The following is a 19,213-nucleotide window of genomic DNA, read 5'->3' as shown; positions in this document are numbered from 1 at the left end:
ATTTTGTATTTTAATTGAATCAGACATCAAGATTGAACAATCCTTTTTTATTTATTGAGAAAAAAAAAGAGAACCTTAAAGACATAAAGTAATATTAAACTGGAAAATTGTCAGCAAGGAACCACATAGAAGAGACATGCTTTCAGATCAGATTGTGAGAATTTCCTCTGCTTTTCTGACAGACACAATCCCAATACTAGACACAAGCCCTTACCCAAAAAGAGGTGAGCAACTACTGATCATTAGGGAAAACCAGGTTTTGATCTCAATCCTGGCTCACCTGTTCCCCACACAGTCTCCTCCATCCTACCCCACCTGCAGTCATGTCACATTCCTCTGGGACCTGCTTACCTGTCTGTCCTGCAATCGTAGCAAACAGCCTGTGGGGAATCCTGGATGGGATCTTCAGTCCAGCTCTTATCTGGTAATACCTGGAGAGAAAGGATGAAAAATTACACACTGCTAGAGAAGTGACCTCTTGGTCCAACCTGAAATTCTGTGAGAGCACATCCTGTGCATCTGCACCCAGAAGAGCTCAAGAGAACAGGCATGCTCAGGAACTTTTCTTTTGCTCTTTAGCTTTAATTAAAGTGGCTTAATCTGGCCCTTTCTATTTTACACCAGGCAGAGTGGACACAATGGCCTGATGTGTGAATAATGAAGAAAGATTGTGAAAAGCACTTGGCCTCCTGTAGGAAAAGGAGACCTAGAGAAACATCTATGATAAAATGCCCTGATATCAGACAGGGAGTGACAAAATTTAATACTAAACAGAAAAAAAAAAACCACAAAAAATAAAACCACAAGCAACCCCCACAAACAATAAAAAATGTTGGTAGAAAGACAACAAAAGTGATAATCTCATGTCTAGAAATATTACTGCATATATTATACATAATAGTTATAACTCTGCTGTTCCATGGTGAGTCTACCTTATCAAGAAAATGTTAGCATTAATCATTTGCTCAGAGAAGGTGTGGAGTCTCCCTCACTGAGATATTCCAGAACTGTCTGGACACAATCCTGTGCCATGTGCTCTGGGAGGTTGGATCAGATGGCCCACTGTGGTCCCTGCCATTCTGTGATTCTGTTAATCACATCTAAAGCAGTTGTATTCTGGTTGTTTTCCATCCCATAGGGCATCCCTGCGTTAGGTGTAGGAAGACAGAAAAAGAAAACATCAATTTCACTGGTTTAAGTTACACACAGAATCATAGAATACCCTGCATTGGAAGAGACCCATAAGGATCATCAAGGCCAACTTCTGGCCCTGCACAGGACACCCCAAAAATCCCTCCATGTGTCTGAGAGAATTGTCCAAACACTTCTTGAACTCTGGCAGGGTTGGTGCTGGGACCAATTCCCTGGGGAGCCTGTTCCAGTCCCCAAAACATGAGCTCAGTCTAAACAGAGGGAAAAACTCATCCTAGTCTTCCTCCATCACCACTTCCATGGATGAGGAATATGAGGCAATGTTCAGTACAGTACCCAATCCATGACATTGTAGCTCAGGATTCCTCCACCTCTTTGCAGACCTCCCACTAACCCTGCTCGAACACCATGTTGCTGCTACAAAGTCTCCCTTTCTCTGGATTTTCCTTCCTTTGGTCTCCTTATTTATAAAGTCCTTTAACCCACTAGTATTTACAGATAGTTTTGGCCTGATTTTTGTCCCAGCCTCTAAACGTAAGTCTTTTCCAACATGAACCATTCTGCAACTTTATGAAAACACCAAGTTACCTGTGATCTCCTGTATGAACATCTTAGGCTACACTTTCCAATAAAATCTTTCCAAAGTGTGTAATAGTGAATGAACTAGTTCTGTCTTTCTAGGGTTAAAAGCTGAAGAAAGGAGTTTGATGGGGAGAAAACAAAACAAAACAAAAAAAGCACCACTCCAGAGGCAAATGTTGCATGTCCTTCACAGCTGAAAGCCCATGTTACTCTACCTGCTTCAGCTGGCAGCTTCTTCCCAACTGGGATCTAATTCCAGCACAACCTTTGACATTTCTAGGTATCTGTTTCAGTCAAGAGCTTGGGCATGAAAACTCTCTGTTTACATGTTAGCTTTCAGAAAAGAAAATAAAAGCAGTTCATATTCCAAATACACACAGTATCTAGTTAGATATAATAGCAATCAAATCTAAGCTAACTGATCTTTCTCTCCATCATGTTGTTCTTGCACTATGCTGAAGTTTTTAACTGATGGTATTGATCCTGATTTTTTCTAAAGCAAGTACAAGACTTAATGCCTTAAGACCCTTTGAATCTTCATCATAGTTTTATGCAATACAATTTTTTTACTGACAAAAATACTCTGTGTGGACTACTCATTAAGTCTAATAACTTCCAAATATCAGTAACAGGGTATTAACGCGATATTACACATTAGTGTAACAGGACACTCCTCCATATTTACAGATATTTAAGATTTACCATGTGCCCATTCCACTAGATCAGCTCCAAAGAATAATATTCTACAACTGTCTGGCCACTTCTTTTTAGATTTTTGCTGCTTAGAATTGTGGTGGGTTATACTTGGCTAACAGCCAAATTCCCAACCATATGAGCTCTCCCTCCCCCTCATCAACAGAACAGCAGGAGAAAATAGGCTGAAAAATAGGATGGGATAAAGACAGGGAGCTGGCTTACCAGTTATTGCCACTGGCAAAATTGATTCGACTTCTGGAAAATTAATTTAATTCATTCACAATTGGGTAGTAAGAAACAAACCCAGACATTAAAATAAAACCTCTCTCCAGCCCACTCCCTTCTCCCAGGCTTGGCTTCAGTCTTTTAGACTCCTCTCCTCCCAAGCAGCTCAGGGGGATGGGGATGGGAGTAAGAGTCAGTCCATAAAACCTCTCAGCTGCTCCCTCCTCTTCACACATTCCTTGCTCCAGTGCAGATGCTTCCACAGGAAGCATTGATATTCCTCCAGGGAATATCAAACTGGGTACCTCCTGCCACACTTTGGTAATGTCAGCCTTCCCTCATTGTGTGTCTCATGTTCAGAAACATCCCACACAGTCCTAAATATTTCCAGTGGGAAACTGATTTCCAATGGCTTTCCTGGCTTTTCTGATTAAGCCACCTAAAGCTGGGGAGATTATACAGAGATGCCTAGGGTGACATTTTCATAATGGAATCATAGAATCATGGAATGGTTTTCGAAGAGACCTTAAAGCCCATCTCATTCACGCCCTGATGTGGGCAGGGACACCTTAATCTAGACCAGGTTCCACAGAGCTCCATCCAATCTGTCCCTGAACACGTCCAGCATCCAAAACGTTTCTGGGTAATGATGGATGGCCATGCAGTCACAACTCTCAGCAGACTTAGAGACATTCAGCTCCTGGAGGATGCTGGGCAAACATTTATTTCCTCATTGCCCAGTCAATTCTACCTTGGATATCAAAAACACCTGAAGATAACTCAGTACTGGTGACTTCATAACAAGGCTAGTTCCATCATTCATTATGTCCTTTGCCAAATGGACTAGATGCAAGGACATAAAAGAAACAGGTCTTCATCTTATTTAAACCTTTCCCTATTCATTCCCTACATTTTGATAAATTCATTTGGATGGCAGAGATACTGTAGGGGTCACAAGTAGTTGTCTTCCTGTGTACCCACCAAACTGAACTGGTCAAAATAAAAAATGCAGAGCCAAGTCATAGAAAACTAAGGAACTCTCAGACTAAGGTCAAACTCTGAGACTGAAGGTCCAGATATAAAGAGAATCCAGACACTTGCAAGTTCTGCACTGTTAAGGATTGCAGCCAAAAGTGTAATTCATATTCTTTAGGTGACCAAGCATGTTTTAGTTCTTAATAAAAAGAATGGCAATAAACAGTTATTAATAAATTATTTATTGTAGATTGTTTGGCACCTAATGCCAAAAAGTCTGGCCTTCATAACGCAATGGCATAAAGGAGTTCTGGCAGCAGTCACCATGGAATTAGATACATTCTTCCTAAAGAAAGACTTTGGAGAATGGTCTTCTAGTCAAAAGACAAAAGAGGCTTCTAAATGTCCTGTTGTTGGTTCAGTTGTGCATATGAGTGCATTGCAAAGACTTGTACCTCAAGGTGCTCAGTTGAGTTGATGGCAGAGTACAGAGATGTAGAGGACCTCAGATCTCCCCTACGCCTCAGGGATACTCATGGTAAAGAACACACATGACAGTGAAAACGTCAAAGGCTCAGACTGGTAAATTGAATTAAAAATTACAGAGAAATATTAGTGCTCACAATTTATCAGTTTATTATTTAAAAAAAATAATACTTTTCCTGAAAATATTTTCAGTGAGAGTTTCAGGCAAAATGTTAACAGCTCCAGAGGAGGTAAATAACAGAGATAAATTTCACAAGCAGTATATAAACAAAGAACAGCTTCACCTTGGGTGGTCAGAAAAATGCAAGGACATCCTTATTTGAGTTTCACAAGAATGCTTATTGTCCAATAAAAATAAGCAACCTCCAATCAGGAAACGTAATAAAAACCAGTACCTGTTGTGTTTTTGCTCGTTGTTGGGTTGGGTTTTTTTTCCTATTTTTAAGCCACATATCAATATTTAAATCATAGGCAAACACTATCCATTCCTCCTCAGAGCTTTCTCTAAGCCTTTATAAGCAGGGAGGAATTGCCAAACAGTGACTTTATAACCAAGTAAAACCAAAAATATGAAGGTTCTTGCTCCCACATTGTGAAGCTGGATGTTAACTCATAATAGCTTGTGCATTGTGAGGAGGGGTTTCCTGATCAAAACACAGGAAATCAAATATGTTATAAAATACACTGCAAGATGCAGAGTTCCACACAATTTCTTCAGAAGCAAACACAGATATATGTCTCCACTTCCCCATCTCACTGTCCCACACCTCTTTGTTGTACTTGTCTGAGTGACACTGAGACTAACAAAAAATGAAGCCATGGTATTTTGAGCATAAATAAAACATTTTTTCAGTGCCTCCACAAAAACCCACACTGTTGGGTGACTGAGTACTGTCCTCAGTCCCCGCTAAGGGACAGGACAAGGAGAAAGAACTTCAAACTTGAACAGAATATATTTCAGTCAGCTATTAGGAGGAAAGTCTTTACTCAGGGGGCATGAGGCCCTGGCACAGGCTGCCCAGAGAAGCTGTGGATGCCCCATCCTTTGAAATGTTCAAGGCCAGGGTGGATGTGGCCCTGAGCAACCTGGTCTAATGGAAGGTGTTTATGCCCTGGCAAGGGGTTGGAAAGAGATGATCATGAAGGTCCCTTCCAACCCAAACCCTTCTATGATTCTAACAGGATGGCAGAAGGAAAATAGTTTTTTGGGGTACTAAGACCACTCATCTATTCCAGTGATGCACTCTGAGCTATACATTACATAAATCATGCTGAGAAGCAACAGGTACACCTGGCCATACAGTGTGCCTTGTTTTCCTCAAAACAAAGTGAACCATCTCCAGCTGGCTCTAAATATTCTTATCAAGAAGTAGCCTCATAGTCTGGTCATGCTTACCAGACTCTTCCAGTCTCCTCAAGGTAAAGAGGGATCAGTTTTTTCTCCTGAGCTCTCCTAGAGTCTGCATAATCTGTTCTCACTTGAGAGGAACATTCACTGTGCGGACCCTGCAGCAGCAGAGCCTTGACAGTGGGAAGCACCCTGGGTGGGGGCAATTCCAGGGACATGGCTCCTCCCTCTTTGTATAAGTAGTTCTATCTGAATTTCAGGCTTAGGGAGAAATCCTACAGACAACTTCATCTCTTCCCAACTGAGTGACCCTCTCCAAAATCATGTGAAGCATGAACATAAAAACTACAAAGAACAGAATAGGATGTGGAGATCAAAATCTATACTTAAAACTGGAGAATCAGACTGGGGTAGACATTGCAAAGGCCACCAAAATATTTACAGGAGATCCTCCACCACAAATGTGTAGGAAAGCACTGCCTGATAGTGATATGGAGCTGACAGTAATGATAAATGAGATACTGCCTCCAAAAATAACAAGCTATTTTTCTTAGAGAACCTCGGTAGAAGTGGCATGTGAATTGGGCACTTGGTAATACAGACTAACAACAAATACAATAAATCTATAAAGTTACAGAAGGGCTGGCAAAGAGCAAAAGCTGAACGGTCATTTTGCAAAGGGAGTGGAATTGACATCACTTGGCTCCCTGAGGGTGGCCCCAGAAATACAGAAATAAGGCTTTACAGTAGATTTTAAGGGAAAAAATAATCAGGGAATAAAGAAGAAACTGCAGAACAGTTCCTGTTTTACTGCAATTAGGCTCAGTCTGGCTCATTAGAGTTAGGCTAGGCAGTACCTCTTTTTGCGTAAACATCTGGTTTGTCGTTGGTTTTTTTTTCCCCTTTTTAAAGGGAAGGGCAGCGCAGGAAAACTTATTTAGACCTAAGTAAAGCAGGGAGAGCATGGAAAATTGCCAGCTAATGTGGTACAGGCACTGTGAAGAAAAGATCAGGAAACAGCAAGCTGATTTTAAGAACTAAAGAAACTTGGTACACTTAACTCAGCAAAACAGAGCAATCAGATCCCCTCTCCATCTATAAATATATTGGGAGGAAAATAATCAGGAAGAAAGAAGACTGAGGTACAAGAAAGTACAACATTGGCACAAGAACAAACACATATAAACTGCCCATGAATAAATCCAGTTTAGATGTAAAAACTGCAGCTGGCAAAGGAGCAATACTGTGAAAAAAAATCAAAAATCAAAAGAGCTCCTACCAGAAGCAGGAATGAAAAAGCCAATTTGTTGTTTAGGAGAAGCTCAGTAAATTTCCAAATGATTTATAAGACATGGATCCTTTTTATTTGCAGTACAATGTTATTTATGCAGGCAATGCATACTACTCCAAGTCCCTTCTCTCTTGCAAGATAATCTGTATGGGTCACCCTAGCAGCAATGAATTTGTCATCTCCACCTTCACTGGCTATTTGTGAATTTCTAATCTTTAAAATTACTCAATTTGAGTGCCTTCTTTGTTTTCCTGTGGCTGGACACACATCAAGCCCTGCTGACCTGCACTGACTCTCCTCACTCGCTGGCTCTGGAGCCTCCCGCAGGAGCCTGGCAGCACTGACAGATGTGCTGGATGACACTCCCTGCCCTTGCCTCCCCCTGCACGTGGCAGAGCTGCTGACACCTCTCAGTCTCTTGACTGTGAGGTACTCAGACCTCCTCTCCTAATGTTAGGATAATAAAATGTTTTTGCTACAGATAACTCATCACATCATCTCTACTGATCTAACCATAGCACAGGGCAGTACCTAATTCTAGAGGATTTACATCAAAACCAGTGGAGAGCAGGGTGGTACTAGCCCTTTTACTGATGCTTTGGACTCCATCCTTCCTTTCCTTCCTCCTCTCAGATTAATACAGAATATCACAGCTCTCATCTCGTGGTGCAGGTTGCTGCCTATTTGTCTTCCCCTGCGATTGGCTTGTAATGACACTGTAAAACCCAGGTTAAAAAGGGTTGACTGGTTTGAGAGAAGCAATTGGTAAGAAGATAATATTGATGCATCATGCCACCGAACCAGATCACTCCCACCAGGAGCACTGACAGACCAGACTGCTCCTCCTTGACCATCCCTGCAGCATGGAAATCAAATCCTTTGGCTCAGTAACAGTGTCACAGGAACCAGAAAAGTTCAAATTCCACCTGCTTTGAATTATACCTGAACAACTCCAAGGTTTAAAATTTCATCCCAGGTTAGGCTGCATTTAAATAAACAACCCTTAAGCTAATACATACATCAAACAATCAAGCTGTGTGCTGAGCCTGATGAGTCAGCCTGGAGCTCCAGCTGCTCCTCAGACCAGTGCTGGAGTTGTTCTCCAGGAACCCCTGGAAATCTGCAAATCTTCTCCATTGAATTACTGCTTCCAAGGAGTCAAGAACTGCAGCACACTGTTTTGGGAGTCAGTGAGAAGAAGCCTTACTGGCAAGGAAAAAGATGGATGTCTTCATGAAAACAGCAGCAGAGGAGAGCTCAAATCTCATTCTAAGGCTTAGCTTCATGGACTTTGAACTCAAGGTCTTCAGATGTAAAAAACCTCACTCTCTCTCTAAAAGCATTGAGAGACCTTTCTGTCCTGTGCTGATGATCCCCAGCAGAGGACTGCCAAATGTGTTACCATCTGAGGGCTTCCTGATGGATATTCCAGAAGTTTATGCAGGACAGAGTAAACATCTGCAACCACCAGACTGATTCCCAGAAAAAAACAATAATCTATAATCTGCCAAACACACTTTTACTTTCCATACAAACACTGGGGACCAAAGCTTAAAAATAAAGCTTTCTATCTGGTTGGCTTCCTGCTGAAAAAGTAAAAACTGAAAAGCAATACCCATTGTGGAAGTATAAGGAGAACAACAGGGCAAAGAAGGCAAACAGACCATTGTTTTTTTCTCTTTTACCTTTAGTGAAACAAGTCAGAGGTATAGCCACAAAAATTCTGTAAATTTGCATAAAACAATGTAGAATTTCCCTTGTTTGTGTGGATATTGTTTTAGGTTACATATCTCACAGAGTCAATAATATTTGGTGGATCTTTAAAGTGCATGAGTCACACAGAAGAGCACTGTGTAAATCCATCCCTATTTTGTATAGAAATATTTTGGTGGGTTCTTTGGCTATTCAAACAGAAGAGGAAGGGAAAAGGTGATCATTTTACACCTAAGATTGAAAACAGACAGATAAATCAGACTGTGGAGCATATCAGTAAAATGACCACATTGTTATATGTGCAAGCACAATGTGCAATACCATGTGCATGAGGAAGCCCTACAATATGACCACAAAATATTTCAGACATATCTAAAAAATCCAGACATTTCTCAATTAAATATTACTTCAAGAAGCTTTTCTGACTTAACTCTACCTCAAGCTTCTGGCAGGCTCTAGAATAGCCCAGAAAAAAAAAAGGGAGTGAGTGTGGGACACAGGAGCTAGCAGCAGGCTGGAGGTGGTTGTTCACAGAAGACATCACCACTATTAGCATTTTCTTCTCACCTTTCTGGAAATAGGAAGAACACCTCAGACAGCCCAGGGAATCTTACACTCACTTAGGAGGCTATTAGGGGTTGGAGAGGAAGGCTTTTCTCAACCCTCAGTGTTGCACACACAGTGCAGGTCTGTCAGACAGGTCTGTCTGACAACTCCCTTTGTGATGCCCAGAGCTGCTGTGCCAGGGCAGGTCAGTCAAACACAGCTGCAGTGCTCCAATTCAGACTCCACAACTATTTATCACATCAAGTTTTTGCAATTCTCATCCCAGTTTTATTCTCAGGCTCTTTAACTTTTGATGAAGGTAGGTCTAAAATTAATAGTGTGGGGAGAGTGAGCCATACCCTCCTTGCAGTCAGCAAGTAACAAACTGGTCTCTCAGTAAAAGACAAAGTGAATCTATGAAAGCAAACTTCTCACCTACCAGGAGTCTGCATCATGCAGATATGATGAAATTGTTCAATTGTAAATGTATGGCAACCTTCTTTTTATTTTTTTCATATTTCTATTATGATACAAAATCCTGGTTTAAAACCAGATGCTGCCTAGTTCTGCAGGCTTGAGAAGTGTTTGGTGTGATTCCTTCTCATCCAAGCAAACAGTACACATGGGTTCTCAATATCTTCAGAAGGTGCTCAGCATATCCCTGGATCAAACATGGATAGTTACGTCATGAGTCCAGGATTTAGGGCTGGAAGTTCTCAAGAACACAGTGCTCTGGGCATAATGTGGGAAAAAATATACCCAACTTCTGGCAGAAGAGCTCTAGTGTCCACAGAAGTATTCCAGTGCATCACCAACGGAGAGCCTACACTTGGCACTCAATGCTTTTCAGGCAAGGATTTCATTTGCATCCAGATAAGCCACAACCTTGGCAGTTTTTATACGCCCAGCTTCTTGTAGTTTCATCAGATCATCTCTCCTCTGCAGAAAATTGAAATCCCACAAGCCATAAAATCTCCAGCCCATGAAACCCTGCAGCTCCCTGACAATAACACCAACCAGCTCTCTTTACATCTCCTTTTATGCTCAGCTCAGGGGCTCTTGCCCTTTTATGCTCATCAAGGTAGCAATGCTGTCTTTTATTTAGCCCCATATTCATACTTTTAAAGCAATTTGCCCTTTACTTCCTTTTCAGTCATCATAGCAAGGTAGGGGTGAAGAGGAGTGGGCAGTAGAATGGTGAACAAAGAATAAAATTATAAAAATGTGCTTTATTGTTGGAAAAGAAAGGCAGTGAAACGAAAGGGCAGAAAAATTAGGACCCCAATAAGGATAGGAGCACTTATATTCTTGTCTCAAAAGAGGTAGGAAACCTTGAAAACATAATTTAATTTAGTCTCAGAGTCAAGTAGTAAACCTTTTCCAATCTGTTCTTATATTATATGAAGAGCTAAAGATGAGAGATTTTGTGCTTTCCTAACTGAAGCACCTGGAAAAACTTACATTCTGATTATATGAGAGAGACAATTAACCCTCACCTGTTCTGGGTGCAATCGAGAGATTCTAAAAATCATTTAAAATAGATAAAATTAGCTGAATATTCCTGGAAATCAAGTCAAACTTTATATTACTTTTTTTTTTTTTTTTTAGTAGAATAAGGCAAACATCATGTCTCATGAGATTTCTAAAGTGCTTCTGTAAAGCTTGTAGAGTGAAATGGATAAACAGGTTTGGAGATGGGGTTATTTACACTACATTTTGTTTTGTATCCCATTCCTGGAAACAGGAGAAAAATGAAAATGATAGGCATGAAATGACTTCTCAGAAGCTGTTGCTTAAAAAATTGTACAATTGTTTTTGCTCAGAAGGTTGAAAGCCAAAGTGACCTTGAAACAAAGATGTAAACTACTGGGGACACAATGTCTAATCCAGCAGACCAAGGAGAGACTTTCATTTTATTCACAGCCTGATAATTTTCCAATCCCAAATGAATACAAAAGCTGAGTATCTTCTAGACATTGACCTTGAATTAGACTCCAAAAGAAGCAGGTTGAGGGAAATGAGAAAAGTGGAGATGCAGTGTGACCTGACACACAGTGAATCATGATTCCAGGACATGTCACTTTTCTTAGCTCATCCAGCAGATCCCTAAATCCTGCTGTCACTAAATTGGTCAGCTCAAATAGCAGGAAGTCTTATACAGGCTGACCACTTGCTGTGATGGAACAAAGCCGTGCAGATAGGTCAAGTTGTGAGGCCTCAGACTTGTTTTGTCTCATGGCTATGCCTGTATTCTCACAATTGCAGGATGGTCCCCAGGTCCATGATCCCAGACAGACATTGCTCTGTTATTGATCTGCCATCACTGGACTCAATTTTGGTCTTCAGAAAAAAGAGGAGCTACATTACTTTACTGCAATTGGAAAGTGCCTCCACTAAGGCCTGACATTTGCTGGAGCCCAAGGGGAATTCACACTCACTGCCACCTGTCCCAAAGCAATTTGGAGTTGCAGGCCCTCTTTCACAGCACTGACCCCGCTCATCAGGCCTGTGCTCTGCTCAGGTGCATCTGCAGGTGCAAGGTGGGAGCATCTGGCCATAGCACACAGCACATTCCCAAGGGAATGCAGAGCGGCATGAAACTGAGCCCAGGGGTGGCTGATCAGTACCACAGCAAAAAGAAATACAAACTTCAGCATTTCTATCTGGGTCCAGCTCAATTCTTAAGGTGAGAAAACAGAATATTTTTTTTTAGAAGCACAAAGACACTGCTTCAGTAGTTTCTGCTGAAGTACAGCTTTATTTGTTATGGGGTTTTTTGAGGGTAGTATGTTTTTTCATTGAACTCACAGAATAATAACAAATCTCAAGTTGGAAGGGACCTATCACTGGGTTCAAGCAATCATTGAGTCCAAGTTTCTCATAGGATTTACTAAAACTAATCCATGTGACTGAGAGCATTATCCTGACACTCCTTGAACACCGACAGCATTTCTTAAGATGTCTCATGTGAGCTTCAGATAGGAATTTGATCCTGTTCTCTTTTGGATCCTGATTCCTAGAACTCATTAAAACTCAATCTCCTCCCGTTAAAGAGAAAAGAATTGCAATGATCCATTTCTTCTCAAAATTAGGTTCTTAATTCAGACAAAGGGATTTATTTATGAGAGTAACCCCTGTGAGATGTAAACAGAGATTGATGTGTCTGTGTCATACATGTACAAATAAAGAAACTGAAAAACAAACAAACAAGCAGCATTTCCTATTCTGAGGAAAGAAGACCCACACTAAAGACCTCAGTACAGAAAAAAAAAAAAAAAAACACTCAAAAAACAACTAGGAAATGTGGACACCTTTCAGTGTCAGAATAGAATGTGGAGCAAAAACCACATGTTTTTGCATCATAAAAAACATAATTTTTGATGCTTCACACGGTCTGTACAACTCCATAAGAAAAGAAAGTGATGTGCCACAAAACTGTAGCACCTCTGCTCCTGTAATAATTACTTTCTAGAACTGGAAATAAAATTTTTAGTGAAGGACAAATTAGAGCTTCAGTGTCAGGCAGGAAAGAACCATTTGAGCTTGCACTCTCAAATGATAAAATAGGATGCAGAACATGGAGAACAACTGCACAGAAACCCAGACTTAACTAAATAATTATTGAAGCCTGTATATCTAAGAATGCAAATTCCAGTCCTTGAAAAACAGCTTGAAAAACAGTGGCAATTGATGGATAAACCAGCTGTTAAAAGGAAAATGTAATGGGATGCAAGAAATTAAAGAATTGAAACAGTTAAAACTTAGGAGTAACATCAAAGATTTCTGGAATGCTTACAGAATACGAGGTAGATTTTTTGCAAGCAGAAATAAAATAGAAGATTGATGAATACAGTAACTTTTTATTATGAAAGGAACAAAACCATCAAGAATTTACAGCCTCTGACAAAGAAATAGAAAAACTGTTAGCACAGATGCAAGAACTGAAGAATAGAAGTAATGAGGTCTTAGAGACTGTAAACTGGTTAGAACAACAACTACAAAGAATTAAGAAAGTGGTAAGAGAATTAAAATAAAATGAAGAAAGATTACAACAGCAAGAGTACAATAACCAGATTCAGAAGTCTGCTTTACAGTTTAAATTGGATGATACAAGACATGGCTACCTACAGAAGGCATCTCTGATTAAGTGCTAAAGGAACGGTTGGAGGCAGAACAGGAAGCTCTAGTGACAAAAGAGAGATTGCAGTCTTATTAGAAAAAATAGAACCATGTAGAGATAATTTGATCAGTAAGAACTAGGAGATATTACAGCTGAAGTGAAAGAGATGCAGGAAAAGCACAGGACTTCCACCACCACTCAGCTTTGGTCAGAGAACGCACACCTGGGGATGGACCTGGGTGCTCTGGGTTGACCTTGGTCAGCTGCCAGCTTCCTAACTCCCCTCAAAAGAACAGTGGGAGAAATGAAAACAAAAACTGTTCTTGGCTCAAGATAAAGATAGAGCACTTATTATCACAGGGTAAACAGACATGGTTTGGGGAAAATTATTTATTTTTATTTAAAAGCAGAGTAGTCTGATGATAAACAAAAATAAATCACTTTCCCTGCATCAACCTCTTTGTTTTTAGGCTCAGCCAGCCATATTCTTTGATTTCTGACTCCTCTCCCTGCTTTTTTCCCAATCTCACCCTTGCTCCTTCATTCCCAGCTCCTCCAGCTCCTTGCCCCAGGGACCATCTGTGTCTGGCGTGGTGCAGCCCCGGGCTCTCCCCACAGAGCCCCTCCCTGCTGCCCCTGCTTCCAGTACCTGCACAGGGACCCTCCAGCTTTCCTTTTCCAAAAAAAAAAACAGTTTCAAGAGATAGATTCATGATACAATGTCTGCATTACATTTCCTTTCCTAACCTTTCTCAAGGAATGGGTCATCTCTATGTCTACCCACTCACTCAAACAACTCATTGCTAAATGTGGGATTTTACCAATTCACCTATGTTTCTCATTGAAGTGCTGGCAGCCATTGAAGGGACACTTCCCCCTCTACCACGGATGAATACTCTCTTCTGAAAACACACTCAGTGCTGGCACAAGCCTGACAGCTCTAGAGATGGAAATCCCATTTTCTGCTGAATCGATTCAGCACTAACAACTACACTGAGATCTCTTCACAATGTTTTTTGCCAATATGAGTCCTCAGTCCTTTACAGAAAATCTATACAGAGAGGTGAAAAGAGTTTTCATTCCCAACTGTATCATGAATCTGTCCCCTCTTCTCAAGCTCTGATCTCATTTTGAGCTAATCCTAAAAATATTAAAATTAATAATGTAAGAATTCACAAAACCTTATGTTTCAGAAATTTTTGTCCCAGAAGAAATTATTCACAGATGAAAAAATAGAATCAGAGCAATAGTGAAAAACACAGCAGCAAAGACAAATTATGTCCACCTGAGCTGCCACCACACTCTGGAAACACCAAGTTTGCAGCCACTTATCTTTGCAGAAGTAAAGCCTCCAAGTTGCTTGCAAATCTGGTCTTCATATGAGGTGGGGCTTATTTCCAAAACAGCTAGAAGTGAAACCTACACTTTTCTTCCACCAGCATCCACAGAAAAATAATCTTCATAGAGTCACATAATCATAGAATAGCCTAGAATGGAATGACCTCAACAAATAATCCAATTCAGCCTTTCATGGGAATAGAAGCTAGGAGATCATCCAGCAGCATTTTCTAGGCCAGTCACATCTAGAAAACCTTCAGAGATGGGGACTCTACAATGTCCCAACCCCTGAGGTTGTTCCAGTGAATGATTATTCTCACTGAAAAAGCTTCTTATAAGGGATGGAACCTTTTCTGGTGTAAATTGCTCTTTGTCTTCTTCATGTGGCTCCTCATGAAGAGACAGTGTGTCCTCTTCATAGTTACCCTGGAATACTTACTGGAATACTGTGATGAGATTCCCCCTGAGTCTTCTCCTCTCCAGGGAGATGAAACCTTCAGTCAGAAGAGATCTCCTTCTGTTATTCCTCAGAGGTCAGGTCTCTGGTTATCTCATCCCAGGGCTAGGACCCTGCACTTGTGCTTGCCAAACTTCAGTTTCTGTTGCCCGCTGTTCCAGCCTGTCCAGGTCCCTCCTGACATGTCCACCTCAGCACCAGCTTGGAGTCCTCAGCCAGCATGGTGAGGGTTCAGTCAATCTGGCCATCCAGGTCATTTATGGATTTGCCATCTTCCTTAGAGAATGAAAATCTCACTGGCTCCCTTTAACAATTTCTCAACTATCCTTAATTTTTGCAGGACTTTCACTGCCCGGACTCAGTGGATTTTGTAGCTTGCTAATTTGGCTAGCAGAGAATCTTGAAAAATAAAGGATATTATCTGCCACCAGGCTAATCTTGAGATTGGACCATCCTCACAGGCTTGACCATGAGCTAAGTTCTGCAGAGTCCTGAAGTAAAGCAGCACATCAAGAGTAATGCAGCATTGCTTCCAAGGAGGGAAGCATTAGGACCTGGGAACAGGAGGAAATTTTAATGTCTTTTTACTGGCAAGATGATAGAATAGAAATTATTCATCCTTGAGAAGACAGGGCTTCAGGAGACCCTATTGCAGCCTTCCAGTACCTAAATAGGGCTTCTAAGAGAGTGAGAGATTTTACAAAACAGCAGATAGTGACAGGATATGGCATTTTAAACTAAAGAGGAAAGGTTTAGATTAGGTATTATGAAGAAATCCTTCACTCAGAGGATGGTGAGGCCCTGGCACAGGTTGCCCAGAGAAGCTGTGGATGCCCCATCCCTGGAAGTGTCCAAGGCCAGGTTTGGAGCAACCTGGTCTAGTGGAAGGTGTTCCTGTCCATGGCAGGGCAGTTGGAAAAGGATGAGCTTGAAGGTCCCAAACCATTCTGTGATTTAGCATTCTTTCTTTATACTTTATAAACTTTTAAGTGATTGAACTACCCATAGTTGTTCCTCTCTGAGGATCTTCACACCCTGTCCTTTCCTCAAACTCTAGTGAGTCTATTGCATCAACTTATCTCTTTCCACTGCTTCATAAAGTTTATCTTGTGAGGAGGACATATCCTGGAAATAGCTAAATCAAAGAGATTACTTTAAATGGGTCAAAAAAAAATCACAAAATCAATTAAAAATCCACAGCTTTCTCAGTACTTGTGGTGGGTTTTGGTTGCAGACAGCACTTCAAAAAGTCACATTATAAACTGACTTCTCATTTGTTGCCAGACATCCTTATAAAGATTTTTCATGCACGGCCAAACAGGAACAAGAGATTACTAAACAACAGTTCATTTTTCAGCTGCATTTTATTTGTAATACCTTTTATTGGCAGATGTTATCCCCACAAATGAATTAATGTTCCACTGTAACAAAGTGGACCTGGATTGATGGGAGAAATTGATTTGTGTTTGTTAATGTACTTTTGCTGCAGCAAGCACATTAAGTAATTAAAGTGCTAAAAGAGATCTACCCATCCAGACACACAATATACTGAACTCCATTAATGCAAGGACAAAGGACAACTGGCTTCTTCATTGCATCTTGAGTGCACCCTGTCTGCAGCATATACACCATATAGCTTAATTGCATCCATAGGTTTAAATAGTTCCAAAAACAGTTAATAAAGCAAGGAAACTCTAAAGAATTACATGTCCAAAAAAGAGTAATTATTTTGAGTTGACCGTATAAGCCATCTTAAAAGGATCTGATCAAGATGTGTGCAGTTTTCCATTCTGAAAATTAGACTTTGGGACATTTTAAGCTGAATACAAAGATATCTGAAAAATGAAAGTCAGAACAAACCCTTCTCATACACAGTTATGTTTTCTACTATCACAGCATCTGAGCATTTGTAATTGTACCCTATAAAAAACAATCTTCTGAGATATTATTACTACTCACATGTTTGTAGATAATAGTTGATGAACTAGAAGGTTGTTCAAGCCCACCTCAAGTAATTTCCCAAACTCGCTACTCATTCTAACAAATAGCACAGTCAGATACTTTATTTCAGCTTGCAACAGTTACATTAAAATGCACCTTACAGAAGTGCAATGAACTGCATGAACAGTATTGCCAAGGGACAGGATTGCTTCAAATATGGGACAGGAAAATAGAGGTAAACCACATCTCCTGGACATTAGGCAGTGCCTCATCTCTGAAAATAATATGGACATAACAGTGAGAGAAAATACTGGTGTGTTTTTTTTTTCTTCATCCAAAACTTCTGAGGGCTACTCAGATGTTAGCGATGAGTATCATATAAAAATCTCATACAGAATGGGATTTATAAAAAACCAAAACATTGTCACCTGGTGCATTTATCTGCATCTTTATGTACATGTTTGTAAAGAGTTTTTAGTTAAGTCTTTGGTAATGTCTATGTTTTATATGCCCATCCTTCCCGTTTCTTTTAAAACCATATTTCCTGGAGTGAGGCCATTTGACAAGAAGGTCTTGTACTATTTACATGAAAGTCTTTGAATGCTCACAATTGCTATGAAAACCATGGCAGGTTGCACCCCAACGGTCCAAAACCAATTAAATTTGTAACAGTTAAAAAAAATATATTCTAAAAATACTAAATCCGGGTCCCATTCATTTATTAAACAATTAATTGTTGTCAATCAGTGATAGAGGAGTGGAAAGGAAGTGTGGTCTTTGCAAGCCCTTATGTAAAACAAAAAAAAAAGCCCCAAACTTGGCTAAATGTTGCATTTTGCTGGCCAAAAATTAAACCTTTGCCCCTTAACATCTACATATTGTCTCCTCTGCAGAAAGCAAATATCACCCCAGTTCAAGTGACATTTATGTTGTTGCTTTGATGACTTTCTGAGTGAATTATGTCAGAAAGTAGCTTCGATCTCACCTCACATGATTTATATTTATACACCTGAGATGTTGACTAGAGTTCTTAGCTCAGAGAGTTACAGATGGACCCATGTCTGCTGCTGGGAATCACTCAGCTCCTTGTAGTGCAAGTCATGGAAGGAAGCCTAAGCCCTCAGGCTTGTGAAAGGATTTATGTGTATGTGCTGCAACATTTTATTATTTAAGAACAAGTGAAGTGACACAGTTTTAAAGTACTGATATTAACTAGGACAAGCCAGAAACATGGCATTGGCATAGACTGTGTCAGAGCAATTATTCTTAACAAGAGAGAGTGCCAGACATTAGTGAATGAGAAGGTCTGATAATAAAATAACTATGAAATGTTTCAAAAAACCCACTGTGTTCCTCATGTGCAATTTTTTAGGGAATGAGAAGTTATTCTCCAAGTTTTCATGTGAGGGTATTGTGGTGTTTTTAGTCATTCTGGCACTTTTCCTCTCCAAAGCACTCTGCAAACAACAACTAATAGAGGCAGCTGAAGTTACCTGTATTTGGAATTGTTATCACATTGTTACATAGGTGGGTTGGATCTAGATGGTCTTTAAGATCCCTTCCAACCCAAACCATTCCACGGCTCTGTGGCACACACTGTATATATCCCTAGGAAAAGCACAGAGAGACCACCAGCAACAAATCTTGTCTTTAAATACAGGATAAGCTCTTGGGAGAACAGCTAGACCTGGTCCTTGCAAGGGAAAAAGTTAAATCCTTTGATTATACTCAAACTCCAAAATTTGTTGTCCAGAGTCTGGGGAATCTCTGTCCTTGGAAGTTTTCAAGATGGGATTAGACATGGCCTTGAGTAACTTGGTCTGAATTCAATAATTCCTGCTTTAAGCAGGTATTGGGTTGAAGATCACAGAAGTTCCCTTCCAGCATGAACGATTCCCTGGCTCTAGGATGGGTATGACCATAGTCTTCTTCAGCATAGAAACAACAAAAAGCTGTGCAGCTTCCTTCTGCACTCAGTTTTAGCCCATGAAGTAAACATTGTTTTGGTGATTTATCATCAGGACGATGGTGTCCAGTAATTCACCTGGCTGTTTAGCTTACAGCACAAAACAGGTTTACTTGATTATCATTAATATGTGATTTCAGCTGAGAAATGTGGTTTGCTAATGAAATTAGGTTCTGCTTTTCAGCTGTATGCAATGCTCCATGCCTTAAGTCTTGATGTCACTCTGTCCAGCTCCTCAACAAGCGTGTCACATCCTGGAGGAGCTCAATTTTCAGTGCTGCACTTAATGACACAATGATTGTAAGAATTTATGGGGCTTGTGTCATCAATTCATTGAGGAGATAGAGGGTAAAACAGATCCAAGTGCATCAATGAAG

The 19,213-nt window shown here is 40.4% G+C and overlaps 1 protein-coding gene across 16 annotated transcripts in view; it reads right to left on the bottom strand.

Annotated features, from left to right (window-relative positions):
• FAM135B (family with sequence similarity 135 member B) overlaps nucleotides 1-19,213 on the bottom strand; it is a 203,376-nt gene that overhangs the window by 113,663 nt on the left and 70,500 nt on the right. For all 16 annotated transcript variants that reach the window (XR_010996026.1, XR_010996028.1, XR_010996047.1 and 13 more), the window contains one exon: nucleotides 352-431. Coding sequence is in view for 13 of the 16 variants with exons in the window: in XM_068180360.1 (XP_068036461.1) it covers nucleotides 352-431 (80 nt within the window). In the remaining 3 variants the exon portion in view is untranslated. The remainder of the gene's footprint in view (nucleotides 1-351; nucleotides 432-19,213) is intronic.

Source organism: Anomalospiza imberbis, chromosome 1 (genome assembly GCF_031753505.1).
Source record: "Anomalospiza imberbis isolate Cuckoo-Finch-1a 21T00152 chromosome 1, ASM3175350v1, whole genome shotgun sequence".
Taxonomy (NCBI): Eukaryota; Metazoa; Chordata; class Aves; order Passeriformes; family Viduidae; genus Anomalospiza; species Anomalospiza imberbis.
This window is presented reverse-complemented; position numbering and strand designations above follow the sequence as displayed.